Genomic DNA, 17724 nt, shown 5'->3' with positions numbered 1-17724 from the left:
TGGTACCACGAGCCGAATTCAAGAAAGGTTCAAGGGAAGCTATCTAAGTTGTCAAATCACAACGTCAATAAACAAAGATTTTCTTAACTTCATAAGTGTTTAATCAAACAAGCCTAAACACATAAGCCTACCTTGGCCAACCATTCTTACAAAAACCATTTTTGAAAAATAAATCCCCTCTAAAACACAAACTTCAGAATAAAAGTATCTTTCCCTTCTTTTCTCTCTTGTCCCAAATAATTTTAGAATAATCTAGTGGAAGCATGGAGAAATAAATCATCACTGATAATGGATCTAATCTGAACAACAAAATGGTGGAAGAACTGTGCTAAGAATTCAAGATCCAACACCATAACTCTTCCCCATATCGGCCAAAGATGAATGGGGCAGTCGAGGCAACCAATAAGAACATCAAGAAAATAGTGCAAAAGATGGTTGTCTCATTTAAAGACTGGCACGAGATGTTACCCTTCGCTTTCCATGGTTATAGGACTTCTGTACGCACATCTACAAGAGCTACTCCATTCTCCCTCGTCTATGGGATGGAGGCAGTGCTACCCGTCGAAGTCGAAATACCTTCCCTAAGGGTAATCATGGAAGCAAAACTTTCCGAAGCAGAACGGGTTCAAAGCCGGTATGACCAGTTGAACCTCATTGAAGAAAAACGGCTGAACGCCATATGCCATGGTCAAGCCTATCAGAGGAAGATCAAAAAGGCTTTTGACAAGAAAGTCCACCCTCGAGTCTACCATGAGGGAGAGTTGGTAATGAAGAAATTGCTACCAACTCGAAAGGACAAAACCGGAAAGTGGGCCCCAAATCACGGAGGACCATACGTGGTAAAACGAGCCTTCTCAGGAGGAGCATTGATCCTCACAGACATGGATGGAAAAGAACTTCGATACCCAGTCAACGCTGACGTGGTAAAGAAGTACTATGCTTGAAGACGTTGCTTGCATAGGCCCGCTAGGATGAAAACCCAAAAAGGGCGTCCTAGGCAAAAGTTAGGGCAAAACAAAAAGCCCGCCAGTACAAGGGTACTAGGCAAAACAAAGGCAAAATTATCCCCGCTAGGATACGTCCTAGGCAAAAGTTAGGGGCAAAAGAATAAGATGTAAAAGCAAAGCAAGCAACGGTCACTTGAATCGAAAATCGAAAGGCGGTTCAAGTGATTATCTTCTAGAAGCAAGCGTCTTGCAGCATCTACGCTCCTGGCTCAGGCATCTCACCCGAAGCAACTAGGGGAATGTAAAGAGCAACAATTACAGATATAATTGTTAAGCCCAATGTATATAGCCTACCCTGGCCAGCCATTCTTCAGAAAATCCTTCTGTATATCTTTCTGTAAAAACACTTGTGAATATCAATAAAATATCTATTCATTTTCTCTTCTCTCTTGACCATGTGATTATGCCTCTAAAATTGGTATTTCTAAAAAAATTGTATGAAATTCCTTAATAATCGGTCAATAAAGAAAATTGGAGGGGTTCCTATAAAATCCATAATCTCCTGCATAAAAGGCTCACAAAAATATTCCCTCACGTCGATGACAGAAATTCCTCCAAGAAAAGGAGGATAGGGAGAGCCATTCATTTTTCTAAAAACATTAAATAATAAAACTTGCATTTGTGCATCACACACATTAGTTGCACATTCAAAGACCTTATCATGAGGCAATTGCATAAAATAGAAAAAATAGAAAATTGCTTGTGTATGACAGCAGTCAACAAAAGCCGAAAACGAAAAAAGGCAAGGATACAAACAATACTCCTCAGTTTGTACAGAATAATTGAGCCTGGAGAGGCTTGCTGAAAAAATACTTCCTCAGAATAATTAAGCCTGGAGAGGCTTGCAGAAACAATACTCTCTCACCATACAGAATAACCGAGCCTGGAGAGGCTTGCCGAAATAATACTCTCTCAGAAATAACTGAGCCTGGAGAGGCTCGCCGAAATAATACTCTCACAGAATAATTGAGCCTGGAGAGGCTCGCCGAAATAATACTCTCTCAGAATAACTGAGCCTGAAGAGGCTTGCCAAAATAATACTCCTCAGAGACATTTCTGTACAGAAAAAGCCGAAATCAACCAAAAAAGGCAAAAACACAGAAAAAGCCAAAATCAACAAAAAAGGCAAAAACACAGAAAAAGCCAAAATCAACAAAAAGGCAAAATACAGAAAATCCAACAAATTATACAGAATAACTGAGCCTGGAGAGGCTTGCCAAAATAATACTCTCCAAAAAGACATCTCAGCTTGCATTCTTGGGCTGAACAAAAAAACCAATTCATCATGCAGAATAACTGAGCCTGGAGAGGCTTGCCGAAACAATACTCCCACAGAATAACTGAGCCTGGAGAGGCTTGCCGAAATAATACTCCCACAGAATAATTGAGCCTGGAGAGGCTTGCTGAAAAAATACTCCCACAAAATAATTAAGCTTGGAGAGGCTTGCCGAAATAATATTCTCCAAAAGACGTCTCAGCTCGCATTCTCGGGCTGAACAAAAAACAATACTCATGCAGAATAACTGAGCCTGGAGAGGCTTGCCGAAACAATACTCCCACAGAATAATTGAGCCTGGAGAGGCTCGCCGAAATAATACTCTCTCAGAATAATTGAGCCTGGAGAGGCTCGCCGAAATAATACTCCCCAGAGATATCTCAGCTTCCACTCACGGGCCAAATTCCCCAGTGAAAGCTATCAAAGCGAGATCAGCAAAATTCCCCAACGGAAGCATGATCCAAACAAAATATCCAAGTCAAAGGACTTAGACTTCCTCAGTGGAAGATAGCTTTCCAACTCAAACGAAGAGTGAAGCTAAGCCTGAAGAGGCTTTCTAAATAATACTCTGGGATACATAAGATCCCCAAATCCCCAGTCGCCTACTCAAGAGGCATTCCTACAAAAAAATAAAAATAAAAATAAAAAAAAATCAAAAGATCAATAATCATTCCCCAAGTGGAATCCGGCTCTTGGCCAAACATCAAGCGTCAAGATGATCTGCCTAACAGAAGAGGCTAATCACAATCAATGACAAAATCCCCCAGCGGATAACAGCCTACACAGAGGCGACAAAACCAGAAAAACAAAAAGAGTCACCCGAATAAGGATAACCGGGATACTCCACCATCGTCGAAAAGACGTCAGCCAATCATAAGGCACCGCTCATCTCAGAAAGAGCATCTTCGTGTCTACACCCCAGGGAAACAGAAATTCCTCAATGGGCACCAACTATGCAAAGGAAAGTTGGGACACAAGAACCTATGAGTAACTGCACATCCCCTAGACGGATCCCTGCGTTATCCAGCCCTCAGTGACACAAAAATCAAAAACAATCGTCAAAGCAGCATCGTGGACTGTGGAGACAAAATCAAAATCAACATCCAGAATCCCCCAGTGGATAATAGCCTACACAGAGGCTACAAAAATCAGAAAAATCAAAGAGAGACACCCGAATAAGGATAACCGGGATACTCCACTTACGTCAAAAGGACGTCAGCCAAACATAAGGCATCGCTCAAATCAAGAAGAGCATCTGTGTCTACACCCCAAGGAGTCAGAAATTCCCCATGGGTACCAACTATGCAAATGCAAGTTGGGGCACAAGAACCTATGAATGAATGCACATCCCCTAGACGGATCCCTGCGTTATCCGGCCCTCAGTGGCACAAAATCAGAAAAACGTCGAAGCAGCATAGTGGACTGTGGAGACAAAAAAATCATCTCAGATCCCTGGAGAGGGTAAACTCGCATTGCCGAAGTGATCAGAAGACACGGACGCAAACCCTGGAGAGGGCAAACTCAGTTGCCTAGGTCATCAGAGACCAAACAAAGTCTGGAGAGACGGTACTCAAACAAAGTCTGGAGAGACGGTACTCAAACAAAGTCTGGAGAGACGGTACTCAAACAAAGTCTGGAGAGACGGTACTCAAACAAGGTCTGGAGAGACGGTACTCAAACAAGGTCTGGAGAGACGGTACTCAAACAAGGTCTGGAGAGACGGTACTCAAACAAGGTCTGGAGAGACGGTACTCAAACAAGGTCTGGAGAGACGGTACTCAAACAAGGTCTGGAGAGACGGTACTCAAACAAGGTCTGGAGAGACGGTACTCAAACAAGGTCTGGAGAGACGGTACTCAAACAAGGTCTGGAGAGACGGTACTCAAACAAGGTCTGGAGAGACGGTACTCAAACAAGGTCTGGAGAGACGGTACTCAAACAAGGTCTGGAGAGACGGTACTCAAACAAAGTCTGGAGAGACGGTACTCAAACAAGGTCTGGAGAGACGGTACTCAAACAAAGTCTGGAGAGACGGTACTCAAAGAAAGTCTAGAGAGACGGTACTCAATCAAAGTCTGGAGAGACGGTACTCAAAGTCTGGAGAGACGATACTCAAAGTCTGGAGAGACAGTACTCAAGGTCTGGAGAGACAGTACTCAACCATCAGCGTCGTCAGAGGCACGTTGGTGTTCAACTTCCGGCTCGGGCGTCGAGTGAAGTTGACCCTGGAGAGGGTAAACTTAGCTACCGAGGTTGTCAGAAGCGCCGAGGTATGCAACAACCTGGAGAGGCTACTCAACAATTTTCCACCGGAAGACGCTACAAGTCAGAAGGTTGGCACATCACCCGGACAATTGGGTCAACTCCTTTACTTGTCAGCCGGTACACCAAAAGGCCGTCCGACTAAGTAAAGGGGGGGCAGCTGTAGACCCCTAAAATTGTCCGGGACGGAAATAAAGCTTGAAGACTCTCGAAGACTAAAGGAAAGTCAGCCGGAAGGACTCCTGGAAGACCCCAGAAGACCATAGGATGACTATCTGTAGGTTTAGAGGTCTTAGAGTAGCCAAAAATAAGAAAGTGGGAGGTTTGGAGCTCAATACGGCCTCCTTGGAGTTCAGTACGGCCGTACTGCACATTTTGTACTACAATACGGCCGTACTGAAACCAATACGGCCGTATTGAAGTTTCTGTATTTCAATACGGCCGTACTGAATTCAATACGGCCGTATTGAAGTACAAAAACTCAATACGGGCCGTATTGAACCCAGGGGCCGTACTGCGCCTCATCCCTATAAATAGGACGTCATTTGGACGTCATTCCACACTTTTCCACACAGTTTTGACTCCCTCCTTGAGTATTCTGGGGTTTTTGAGCAGTGTTCTGCCCTAGAAATCTCTCTGGGAGTCGATCCGACGAAGTTCTGGAATTCCGAGCATTTAGCTTGGAGATTCGAACTTAGTCGAAGGGAAATCTTTTGGATTTCCATAGTCAAAAATTATTTTTTAGGAAGGAGCGAGCGAGCTTGTAGAGGGAGGGAGTGCCAAAAAGCCTCCTAGACTTCATTGATATATAAAAAGCACGCTTCAAGAGGTTTCTTTTCTAAAAATCCCTTCTTTTACCGCTTTCTGATTGTTGCATATTTAAATTTATCATCATGTAGATATTTAATTTACAATCGCTTATAATAAATAGGGGTAATTTAGTAATTTTGCGCTATTATTTAATAAATAATCCGTCATAGGGAACCCTAATGGGGCGCTGTGGGGGTGCTAACACCTTCCCCACACGTAACCGACTCTCTTACCCAACTCTGGTTGTAATGGCCAAAGTTGATTTATAAAATCAATTGCCTTAAATCTTTTTCCAATGTTTTGAGTAAAATATTGGTGGCGACTCCAAGAACCCTAATTTTTGCGAAAACCACTAATCCATAGAGGGTCCCGCTTGAGATTAATATGGATTGGTGAATCATTTAATAAAATTGGTAGCTCGACAAGGTCTCAGTTTGAGAATAAGTCGTTCTATCAATCCACCACTTTTAAAAAACTAAAACGAGTCCAACCATCGTCGCGATTGCCAAGGTCCGTTTCGGCAGGTGGCGACAGTCAAAAGTGGACCAAGTTGAGTTTTTGGACCAATTAGGAGTTTTTTTGTTGCCTGAAACGATCCATTTTCAAGGTGGGTCAGGTTGAACTACGAGTTGGAATCCAGTTTGATAGCTTTAGCTTGACCTCATAAGACGTGACATCAAGGTTTAAGATTAACTTTTGTTATATTTGAAACATCTATATGTTGTTTTTGTATTTTAGTTAATTTGCTTTTAAAAAGTACGTATGACCTTTGAAGTGCCAAACAATTGTTTATTACTTTAATTTTTTAAAATTAAAGTTTGGACTTTTGGTTAATTTGAGAAAGTGATTCTTTTATCATTTGAGAAAAAAATTTTCATAAATTTTTGTGCTTGAGACATGGTAGAAGGAGAATGAAGATATTGTGAGGGCCCTCAATAATGTCCATAGATTCTTTGAACTTTAATGCTCATGTGTTTGGGAATATTTTTGGTCAAAAGAAGAAGTTGGAGGCAGGTTTGCGGGGTATCCAAAGAGCCTTGGAAAACATTGATTCTACTCATCTAGTTATTCTTAAAGGTGATTTACTTTGTGCTTATGAGGATGTTCTTTTCCAAGAGGAAACTCTTTGGTTTCAAAAGTCCAAGGAGAAGTGGGTGAAACTAGGCAATAGAAATTCTTTTTTCTTCCATGTGCAAACTATTGGAAGGAAGAAAAATAAAATACATGAGTTATTTCTTCCTTTGAATGAATGGTGCACAAATGCTTATATGTTACCGACAAAGGCAATGACATACTTCAAAAATTTGGTTGGGCTAGTGTCTAAGTAGGAGGTTTATCAGGTTCTAATAAGTATGGGTTCTTATAAGGCCCCAAGGCTTGATGGGTTTCAACCCATCTTCTTCAAGGTCTTTTGGGATGAGGTGGGGAAGGCGACTTAGAACTTTGTAGCGACAACTTTCAAAATTGATCATATTGACGCACGCATGATAGACCTTTCTGGTGCTTATCCCTAAAAGTGACTCTCCATTTTGTTTGAAATATTTTTGCCCCATTAGTTTATGTAATGTGGTTTACAAGGTTTTATTTAAGGTACTAGTCAATCGATTGAGGCCCTTAACCAACTCTATTAACCTCCTATAGAGTAGCTTCCTAGTGGGGCGTAGTACCAAGAATAATGCGATTGCTCTTCAAGAGGTAGAGAGTACCATCTCCAAAAGTGTAAAAGGAAGAAGGGGGACTTAGTCCTCAAACTTGATTTGGAAAAAGCCTATGATAAGGTTGACTGGGACTTTCTTAAACAAGCCTTGTAGCTATTTAAGTTCCCAAAGGTGATTATCTCTCTAATCATGAATGGTTTAGCTTCCACTTGTATTTCTTTATTGTGGAACGACAACAAACTAAAAGGCTTTTGCCTCGTTAGAGGCATCCTACAAGGGGATCCCCTCTCCCTTATTCATTTTATGCATGGAAAGATTGGGAAGTATGATCCAACAAGAAGTTGAATCAGGAGGCTAGAAGCCACTTCTTTTTTTTGTTTTTTTTTTTGCAGATGATATGTTACTATTTGTAAAGGTTGAAACATCCCACGTTCGTAAGGTGACTAGTGTTTTGACTAATTTTTGTGCCTTGTCGGACTTGAATGTGAGTTTGGCTAAATCTAGGATCATAGCCTCTTTTGGGATATCCAAAGCATATAAAGAGGTAATATCTTCTGTTACACAGATTTGATTTATTACCGGGATAGAGAACTACTTGTGTTTTAGGATGTATAATGGTAGAATTACTAGGAGTGACTTTATAGAATTGTTAACTAGGACCAATGGGAAACTGTCAACGTGGAAGGGGAGGTTGCTAAATTAACCCAAGAGGGTTACCTTGGCTAATATTGTGATTACTTCTTTTCCCTCTTATGGAATGCCATTACAATGGTAAGCAAGGTATATATGTGATTATATCGATAAGGTGATTCAATGTTTTGTATGGAAAGGTATATATAGTAGGGGGTTCCACATGGTTGGTTAGAGCATGATGACCAAGCCAACGAAGTATGGAAGTTTAGGAATTAGAAGGGCCTGCGAACACAATACAACCTTGCTTAGCAAGTTGGTGTGAGATATCTTACATTCATTAGGCCAACTATGGACATCCTTGCTTGTAGACAAATATCTTAAGGATGAGCATCTTTTTGGTCGTACAATGTAATGCAACTCTCTTATTTGGAATTAACTAATGAAAGCTTTGCATGTGTTAGAGGATGGGTTTACTTTCAAGATGGGTAACAATGTAATGAGTTTTTGGGACCAACCGTAGTTGTGTAAAATTCCACTACATACTCTAGTCCCTCTTGTGGACATCCATGATGTGGGCCTGATGATTAAGGATGCGTGGGAGGAAGGAGATTGGAGTTTGCATATGTTGTACATTGCCTTCCCTAATGAGGTAATAAATAAGTTTTTGGACCTACAACAAGTGTTGGTTCCTCACTACCAAAATTTCGGGTTTTGAATCATGATATTTCTACCAAATACTCAACTCGTAGTGCCTATAAGTGGTTTATTGGGGGTGGTGGATAGTTTAGATTAGGTCAGATCATGGTCATGGATTTGGAAGCCACCTATGTCGGCTAACATACAAGTTTTTGTTTGGCAATTGTTCAACCTAGTTCTCTTAGTTAAAAGCATCCTAGCCAGGAGGCTTAAAGGTCTTGACTCTTCTTGTCCTCGATGCACCAAAGCATAACACATTGCTTACTTGATTGTCCTCATGTGACCACTTTTTGGTTGGGTTGTGGGTTCGATCAATTGTAAGTTTTGGTAGGCCATGATAATTATATGCTCCACTAATTGAAGGGCTTGCTTGATCAATATGGGGTTGTGGTTCCAATTCTATTATGGGTAGTTTGGTGCACGCACAATGCTTTTATTTTTCAAAATAGAGAGGGGTTGTGTATGGAAGTGTACTCTAAGGTGCAAGCGCTTAAAATCTTTTTCGAGAATGCATTTAGAGCGGATGTGCCCCAACATGTACCTCCATGTTGGATTACTTGGGTTTGTCCTCCTCTGGGGGCTATCGCTTTAAACGTCAATGGTAGTGTGCATGCAGAACCTTAAGCAATTGGGTTTGGGGGCCTGGGAGAGTCGAGCATGGAAGGTTTTTGTTTGGCTTCAATGGTGAGTCTTCACACATGGATATTCTTTACGTAGAGATCATGGCTATCCTTGAAGGACTTTACATATGTTGGAATAGAGGATACTAAAGGGTGACTTGCTACTTGGACTCTCCCCTAGTTATCCACTTGATCAAAGGGAGAATTGGTGACAAGAGATTGGGAGTGTAGTGTGCATCACTTGCTGTGTGAGGTCAATCATTGTGCGGATGGTTTCGCCAAATTAGGAGCATCCTCGTCTAGTTGATTGGAGATGCTATTGGGTGGGCCTGCTTGGTTGAGTTTGGGGCTCTGTGTGAATTTGATGAATACCTTGTTTCTAAGGAGGGTTAATCATTTGGTGGTTTTTTTATGTTAGTTTTCTGTATTTTTTATTTTGTTTCTTCTCGCATATGTAACCAAAAAAAGGTTCCCCTAACATGCTTGTAAAATATATGCATGAAAGGTAAAGTGTCACATGTTATTTGTTTTTTTAATTATATATATATATATATATATATATATATTCATTTAATGATTTATTTTCATTTAAAGTATATATGTGACACTCAAATCAATTTATTTTGATGATGCAAGATTTGTTTATGATAAGTATAATTTATATTTCTTAATTACATATAAACAAATTTGATTGTGAAAAACTATGACTTTGTGAGGAAACTTTGGCATAAGTTTTGTGATGGATAACAAAGGAATTGTGAATATATAGTGGAGGAAACTTTGTGACTGACTAAGGAGGGAATAACTATGGTATAATTGTAAATGATTTGGGATGAATAAATGATGACAAATTTGATATGGAATAACAAGGGTATAATTATGAATGATTACTAAGAGATAAGTGATGACAAATTAGAGAGGCAATATCAAATGTATAACTACAATAAATTAGTGAGGGAATAAGAATGATTTTGTCACAATTGTATTTGCGAAGGATTAATAATGAATTTGTAAGAGATGGTTATTGCTAATTAGCTACAAAATTGTCTATATTTTTTTGAGTAACCATGGTATTGATGTTTAATATCTACCGTTGAAAATAATGACTAATCTCCTTGAAGATCATGAACGCACACAAGATAGGTACTCTTTTATCAAATATCAAGCCACTACTCATAGTTTATGATTGGTTTTACATATAATTTTACTTCAAGCATATTAACCTAGTAATTTTTTGAAAAATAAATTATAGACAATCAACACAAGATGGACCCTAGAGAGAAAACAAGAGAGAATAAAAAGAAATATATGTATAATATGTAGCATAAAGCAATAAGAAGAGAGACAAAAAGAAAGATAAGTTATACTATAACCTATTTAGAGATAGTCAAACCTATTAATAAGGTTTGATATGAGACACTCCCAAGTAAACTAAAAGGCTAGATTAGAATTTCAAAAAGGTTAAATTAAAAAAAAGAAAGTTAAAGTCATGTTTTTGCCTAAAATATTTTAATCATTCAAAATCATCTGATTAAACAAAGTCTTTTTTTATCCTAACTTATTATTAAAATACTTAGTGGATATTGTATAGGTTTTTTTTTCCCTGTTGTAACTAGCCTAGGCGCTGACTTTTATCATAGAGCCTTGATGTATTGTATCTTTTCCTTTTTCTATAATGATTCTATTAGTTATAACTAAACTATGTAATCTATCCTATAAAATACTCTCTCTCTACTTGCAAGTTATGCTTAATATGGTATCGTATACCTTATTTTTCATTTTTAATATAATAAATACTTTATATTTTATTTCCTTAATATTTTCCTAAAAGATATATAAAAAAATAACTGCCTACTGCCAAATAAGATCCCTCATAAGACAAATACTAATAATACATTTATTGTCACATTCTTCTACACTCCCCTGTTAAATGATAAATGACATGAAACTCGCATTATTTAATTCTACCCAATAAAGAATGAGAAATACTAATCATATATTTTTTCAAATATATTCTATTATTAACTTAAAATTTATTAAAAATCATAAAATATATAATACTCACTCCGTATTTAATGAGTCTTATTTATCATTTTCAAAATTTCAATAAATTTCCAACAATAATAAAACTTACGTTTGAAAAGTTATGTTCTTAAACACTTGAAAAATAGTATGCTGAAAAGCATATTTTAAATAATGTGTCGCTAATATTTATCCCTTTTTATACAACTGTTTTGAAAGCAATACGTATATTGCAAGAATGCACAAATAAACAGATCAATGGCACCAAACAAATTGGAGCCAAAAATATCAGCAGATTTTCTCATCAAAAGTCAGGCTTATCCCTTTTAAATGCAGGCCTATTCACTGTTGGTAGGAGCTCTCTGAGCTCCTTAGCATGGCTATCCATGCCCTTGATTGTATAAGCTTTAATCATGGTTCTATAAGTAATGATATCTGGTTTACAACCATTTTGTTTCATCATCTCAAGCACTCCCTTCATCTCAGCAAAACATCCTAACCTCCCATAAGCATCCACCAAGCAATTGAAGAATACAGTGTCCAGTAATACATCTGAATTCTCAACAAAACGCAGGACACCACCAATTTTTTCAGGTTTACCTGCATGTGCATAAGCCCTGACAAGAGAGCACAGTGTGACACAACTAGGTTTTATTCTCTCCGACCGCATTAGTCTAAACAAGTACTCCATCTGTTTGAGATCCCCAGCCTTCCCAAAAGCATCAATCACAATGTTGAAAGTCACAATTGTCCAAGAGTAATGGTACTTCTGCATGTATTCCATCACAGCACTCATTTTCTTGTAATCCTGAGCCTTGCCATAGGAATCCATGAGAATGTTAAAGGTCTGAACATTAGGTTGGATTCCAGCAGTTTGGAACTTATCATAACACTTCTCCATTGTTTCAATTTGTCCAATGTTGCCAAATGCCCTCAGTGTTGAATTCATGGTCCATACATCGGGTTGGCAATACTGGTCAGCAAGCATTGCCACAAGTATAGATTCCATTTCTGAAAACCTTTTAGGAACAAGATAATATATTACAAATATGCAAATAGGATACTAGATCATGCTTCAGCTGGTTGCTAAAAAGATAAATTACTAACAAAACAAACTAAATAAAAATAGAACAACTTGTATATCCCAAATTTACTTGGAAAGGGGGAAGGGAATGACGATCAAGGAATGGATAATGGAGCATACACTGTGAAAGAGCTCATTTATGGCAATCATAAAGGTTGAGTCTACCATTCATCTGGCTATCTTTACCTTGCCTTTTCTTTTAATAAAAAGATAGAACCTCCGCTCTCCCAATTTGTGATTGTATCTAAATTCTAGAATATGGTGGAAAAGTAGGTTGTCAATGAAATTCTTTTTCCAAGTTCTATTACCGACCAGACTGAGCATGTGTTACTTTCATAAGGTAAAGAGAGACGAAGAGCTTACTTTCTTGCCTTCCCATAAGCATCAATAAGGGTGTTGTAGGTAATTGTGTTGGGTTTGATCCCATTATTGGCCATGTCAGATAAAAGGCTCTGAACTTTGTCAAAGGCAAAAACCTGTAAGCAAGACTTTATGAGGATTGAATAAGTCTGGACATCTGGCTGACAACCAGGCGTATTCTTCATTTCCTCAAGAAGAGAGAAAGCTTTGTCCAAGAGACCACTCCTGCTGTAGGCAGATAACAAGGCAGTGTATGATTCACAGTCCAAAACACAACCCTCATCAACCATAGCTTGAAAGAGTTGATTAGCTTTCTCAGGTTGCTTACATTTTCCAAGCATGACGATTAACTTGATGTACATACCAGAGTTAGGTCTATACCAGAGCTGTTCACGCAGTAGTTCAAAAACCTGAAACCATGATAGTATGCTTTGATAAGTCTTCCTATAAAAAGACAGCTTAACCAGAGGGTGTGTGTGTGAGAGTAGATGCAAAAAAATTTCAACCAGTATTAAAATTCATGTGCATAAATATCAAAACATACAAATTAATTTTTCTCAGTACATGAAATCCTTGAACACCAGAAATTCCGTAATAAGACTTCCTCCATCAATTTAACTCTTCCATATGTTGCCCCATTTTTTCAACTTATCTTCTAGATCCCAAATGAAAAAGATGCTTCCCTGTATCTTTACTTTCTTCCTTCAACATTTCATATTTTCTGAATAGTATCAAAGTAAGTACCGGCACTTCCTCACTACCCTTTCCCTAAATAGGTAGATGAAAAAATGTAAAATATATAAAAGGAGGCAGAGAGAGAGCAAGGTAATAACATACTCTTAAGCTAGCTAAAATACATGATACGGAGGATGAGGGAAAACAAATATAAGGATATAAATTAGTTAGGAATATTCCAATGAACATTTGCCATGTTTTAGAAAAATGAAAATACTCCTGATCATTTTGTTTTTCTACATCTCTCCATCACGTTACACGATTAATAAATGAGCTTCTTCAATAAGTTTAACATTTTCCATCTATATCCATCCAATGAACTACTTGCCCAAAAGCTAACCAAAATTCAATTAACCAACAATTGTCATGGCCAAAGCTTTCTGTCCCTGGGAATTTTTATCTATTTAAATCTTAAAGAAGAGATAAGCACTCCATGTCTTCATAGGTAATTTTCCCTGCCTCGGTACTTTTAAAGGAATTTGATGGGTACTCCATAGTTGCATTTGATGGATGGCCAATTATGGTTTAGCAGAGAAACAAGGGAAGCAGAGACAGAAATAATGGGTAAGAAAATGCATGGGACAAGCCTGCTAGAGAGAAGTCTAACAGAATTCACAGGCAATAGCAGAACATTGGAGAACCAGGTGAGGAAAGTACGGGGAGTCTTGAGAATATGATGGAGGGAGCTAGTCGAGAGGGGGACATTGAATCTGCTACAGAATTTAAGGGAGTTTTGGTCCTTGGGTCATAGTAGCACTCTGCTTCTACGAGTTTCTCCATATTTTCCATTTTCCTCTGCTAATTTATGTTCTTTTCATTGCTGTAACTAGAGCATTACTTTATACTTTTCCAATAACACCAACACAAATACCAGGATCAATCAAAATTATACTCTGTGAATCAGTTTAGTCGTATTTCATCGTAACATCCATTTAATGAACTAATTGCCTAAAAGTTTACAAAAATTTAATTAAACCAAAATTTGTCATGGTCAAAGCTTCTCAATTCTCATTCTCTTCCCTTCTATCCTAACTTTCCTTTTACCTTGTTTTCATGCAAAAGTTGACTGATTACTATGAATCCGTTTGAATACAAGTTAAAAACGTTTCTGAAAGTTTCTCTACGGAAAATAATGAATATGTTGTAGTAGAGAAACTCTGAAAAGCATTTCTAAGCTTGTATCCAATCTCAAACTACCAACCAAACACCAAGTTCCAAACTAATATTACCACAGTCACAACTAAAACAAAATCCACACAGTGTGTGTTTGGGAAGGATAATTTTCATCCACAAAGTCGAAATCAATAACTTCATTTCCTACCTATTTTTATTTTGACCTAATAGTGCTTATAATGAAGTTTATCCACATATCCTCAATTTTGTTTGGTCTCTCTAAGCACATTCAAAAACGTTAATCCCTAAACACATTTCCATTTCCTAAATCTTCGTCTTCCGAGCACATAAACACAACAAAGCAACCCCAAAGAGAAAAAAACTCAACCTACCTTGAGAGCGGATTCCCAGCGCAGAGCCGTGACCCTCTCGTGGAGCGCTTCAAGGACGGTTTGGGGAAGAAGCTTCTTGGAGTTGACGGGTCCCTTCTTCCTGCCACCACTCTTATCGATGTGGGCCTTCGTGGCCTCTCGCCGCAGAATCACCGACACTGCTTTCTGCGACGCTGTCTTTCGGTTCGTCATCTCCTTCCGCTCCCTCGCTTCTCTCGCCTTCAGCTTCTCCAGCTCCTTCGCTATTCTCCGCGTGCGCTCGTCCGCGAATGCCAAACCTGTCGAGGAAGAAGCGGGTTCCGGGTCGGGTCGGGTCGAGGCTTGGGCTCGCGTCGAAGAGGCTCGACGGAGGAGGGTGGGTGGCGGGAAAGGAGGGGCGACGGAGAGTGATGCCATTGGATTTTTTTTTTTTTTTTTTTGTTTAGTCTTTCGGCTTTGGACTGAAGCACTTGGAAAGAGGATGTGTGTGTGTATGCAAGAGTAGACAACGATGAAAATAATATTACTTGTCACAATTTATTTAATTGTTTACTAGTTAAATATGAGAAATAAAGAGTAAAATTTTAAGAGAAAAAAATTAAAATTATTTGTTTTATAAGAATTTATTTTAGATTCTTTTAAAAAAAGAATTTTGTTTTCAGAAATATATTTATTTTGTTTTCTGTATGTTTTATTTTTTATTCAATAAAATTTTGGAACTATTATTTTCTATCTTACTATTTTTAATTATTTTTAACTGCTTATTTATTTAATAAAAGAGTTAAATAATCATTTTATTTGTTATTCATAATTATTAGTGATATTATGTTAGTGTGAGACATGTATAAAGAATTTTAAAAGTTTTTAAAATATGTTATTTATTTATTTTAAAATGATTATTAAAAACAAAAAAATTATTTTAGATTTTAAAGGGATAAAATTAATTTTTTTTATAAAAATAAAATTTATTCATTTTAAAAGGGAAAAAAATAATGTTAACAAATATTAAAAGGTGGAGAATTTTTTTTTTAAGAAATTAAAATTAAAATTTATTCATTTTAGAGAGACTAAAAACAAAAATTATGTAAGAGGAGGAAAAGGAGGAACAAGTGGGAGAAAAAAAGGAAAATAAGATAGAAAGGGTTACAAATCGATACTAAATAAACATCAAGTTATTTTACATTGGTCCACACCATGTTACAATGGAAGCTAAATCACACTCTCTCTGATATCAATTATAAAAAAGTATTAATTTTACATATATTAAAAAAATATTTATTTATATTAAAATTTATTATGTTTAACATCCATTTTAAACTGTTCTTTTTATAAATGAAAAAAAGTAATATAACTAAAAATTATACATTAAAGAAGAGATATTTTAGAAAAAATATTATTAAATGATGAAAAATAGTTAAAATTTGTTAATATTTAAAATATATATATATATATATATATATATATATATATATATGTTCTTACCGGAAATCTGCTGTAGAGCTGATCCGCCAGGTAAGATCGGTGAGCCTCCTTCGTTGATACGCTTGATGTTCCAAGATGGGGGTGGTACCTGCAAAAGAGACTCCGATGCTAAAGTTAGAGTTTGTATGAGTATGAATCTCGTATATATAATGCACGTACCTTGATGTATATTAGGGTTGCATTGGGCCTTGGGCTTGAGATTAGTTGTGATTTGATTAGGTAGAGGATCTCGCCTAGACCGAGATTCCCCGAGATCGGTTACGATCTATTTAAGTGCCGAGCTAGCGCTGCATGGCGCGTGTCCGAGGTCAGCTCGTGCTGTGGTACCGAGCTCGGAACTCGGCTTCGGAGTACGGATAGTACACTAGCCCCCCGAGCTCCGAAGACCGTAGGTCGAGGAGTTAAGACCGAGCTCCTTGGGGAGGGTGACCTTCCACGTGCACTGGCCTGTCAAGGTGTCGTGTATTGCAACTGTCACTTCCGAAAACGTGCAAGTGGCGCGTTAACGGGGGTGACGGTTATGTACTGATAGTTTGCGCTTGTCATGATGGTTTTCCATTAATGCGCCGTCAGACGCGTCCCTTGGCTGACACGTGGCGCGACCGTTTTGAATTTGTGGGAAAACCTTTTCTCTCCCTCGCGCCTCTTCCCCTTTCCACTTTATTATTTTTCCACTTCTTGGCTTCTCAAGTACGATAACTTTTCTTGCCTTCTTACTTCCGTTCGTTTTTCGTCTCCGTTTTCACAGTTCCTCTTCGAGTCCTATTGCTCCTCTTGATGGCTGGTGGTCGTGGCGCCAGTTCTTCTGTGCCTGCCAGGGGCAAGGCGCGCGGCAAGGCGGTGGTTACCGGGAGGGGCGCCCCCGAGAGGAAAGACCCGTCTCCGCCCAAGGACCTGGAGCCGGGCGTTCCTGGCTACGACTGAGTTAAGCGCGAAATGGGGGGTCCAAAGTGTGTTCATATCGCTTATGGAGGTCAATGCGGTTTGGAAGACGCACCAGATTTGCGACCCTTCCATTTCCCGGATGATTCGACTCGAGCCCTGTCCGGCCGGTGAGGGTGCGTACATGGGGAGGTCTACCGACCCTCCTCATTTCTATGTCTATTAGTGTTTCTTCAGGGACCTGGGCGTTTGTCTTCCTTTCACTCAGTTTGAGTGTGATTTCTTAAACTACATCAACGCGGCTCCTTGCCAGCTGCACCCCAATAGCTGGGGTGTTTTGAGGGCGTTTCAAGTCCTGTGTGCGGTCCTAGGGATAGAGTTGTCCCTTCGCGTTTTCCTTCACTTCTATCAGTTGAAGCTGGGTGTTCTGCCTTATGGCGTTCTTTCTTTCAACGGGAGTAAAGAGGGGGGTTTATTCACTCTTTACTCCCAGTCTTATAAAAATTTCAAAACTGAGTTCTTCCGGGTTGCCCTCGTGGACGTTGACCCTTTAGAGGATGGGGGCTTCTACTTCGGTGGACTGCCGAAGTTCCCTTTCTACTGGTGCCCCAAACCGTCTAGGTTCCACGGGGTGGACCTTCGAAATTGACGGCCTTGGAGGCTGCCGCCATTGGGAATCTTTCGGCACTTCCTCGCCCGTTGGACTACAAGTC

The 17724-nt window shown here is 38.9% G+C and overlaps 1 protein-coding gene across 1 annotated transcript; it reads right to left on the bottom strand.

Moving 5' to 3' along the window:
* Window positions 1–11147: 11147 nt before the first annotated feature.
* LOC109813796 (Pentatricopeptide repeat (PPR) superfamily protein) lies at window positions 11148–15153 on the bottom strand. Its single transcript, XM_020378049.3, has 3 exons — window positions 14669–15153; window positions 12432–12838; window positions 11148–12003 (listed from the first exon to the last, which is right to left on the bottom strand). The coding sequence occupies exons 1-3, from the start codon at window positions 15062–15064 to the stop codon at window positions 11289–11291; spliced, it is 1518 nt and encodes a 505-aa protein (XP_020233638.1). The 5' UTR covers window positions 15065–15153; the 3' UTR covers window positions 11148–11288.
* Between the last annotated feature and the right edge of the window lie 2571 nt (window positions 15154–17724).

The sequence above is a fragment of the Cajanus cajan genome, chromosome 4, assembly GCF_000230855.2.
Source record: "Cajanus cajan strain Asha chromosome 4, NIPB_CcT2T_4, whole genome shotgun sequence".
Classification (NCBI taxonomy): Eukaryota; Viridiplantae; Streptophyta; class Magnoliopsida; order Fabales; family Fabaceae; genus Cajanus; species Cajanus cajan.
This window is presented reverse-complemented; position numbering and strand designations above follow the sequence as displayed.

What these genes read in the sequence shown, in the direction of transcription:
- LOC109813796 (XM_020378049.3), bottom strand. Translation starts at nt 15,064, where the DNA reads ATGGCATCACTCTCCGTCGCCCCTCCTTTCCCGCCACCCACCCTCCTC. An exon ending in GCTGGGAATCCGCTCTCAAG is followed by an intron (nt 12,839 to 14,668) that starts GTAGGTTGAGTT and finishes TCATGGTTTCAG; the next exon opens with GTTTTTGAACTACTGCGTGA. An exon ending in GCTTATGGGAAGGCAAGAAA is followed by an intron (nt 12,004 to 12,431) that starts GTAAGCTCTTCG and finishes TGTTCCTAAAAG; the next exon opens with GTTTTCAGAAATGGAATCTA.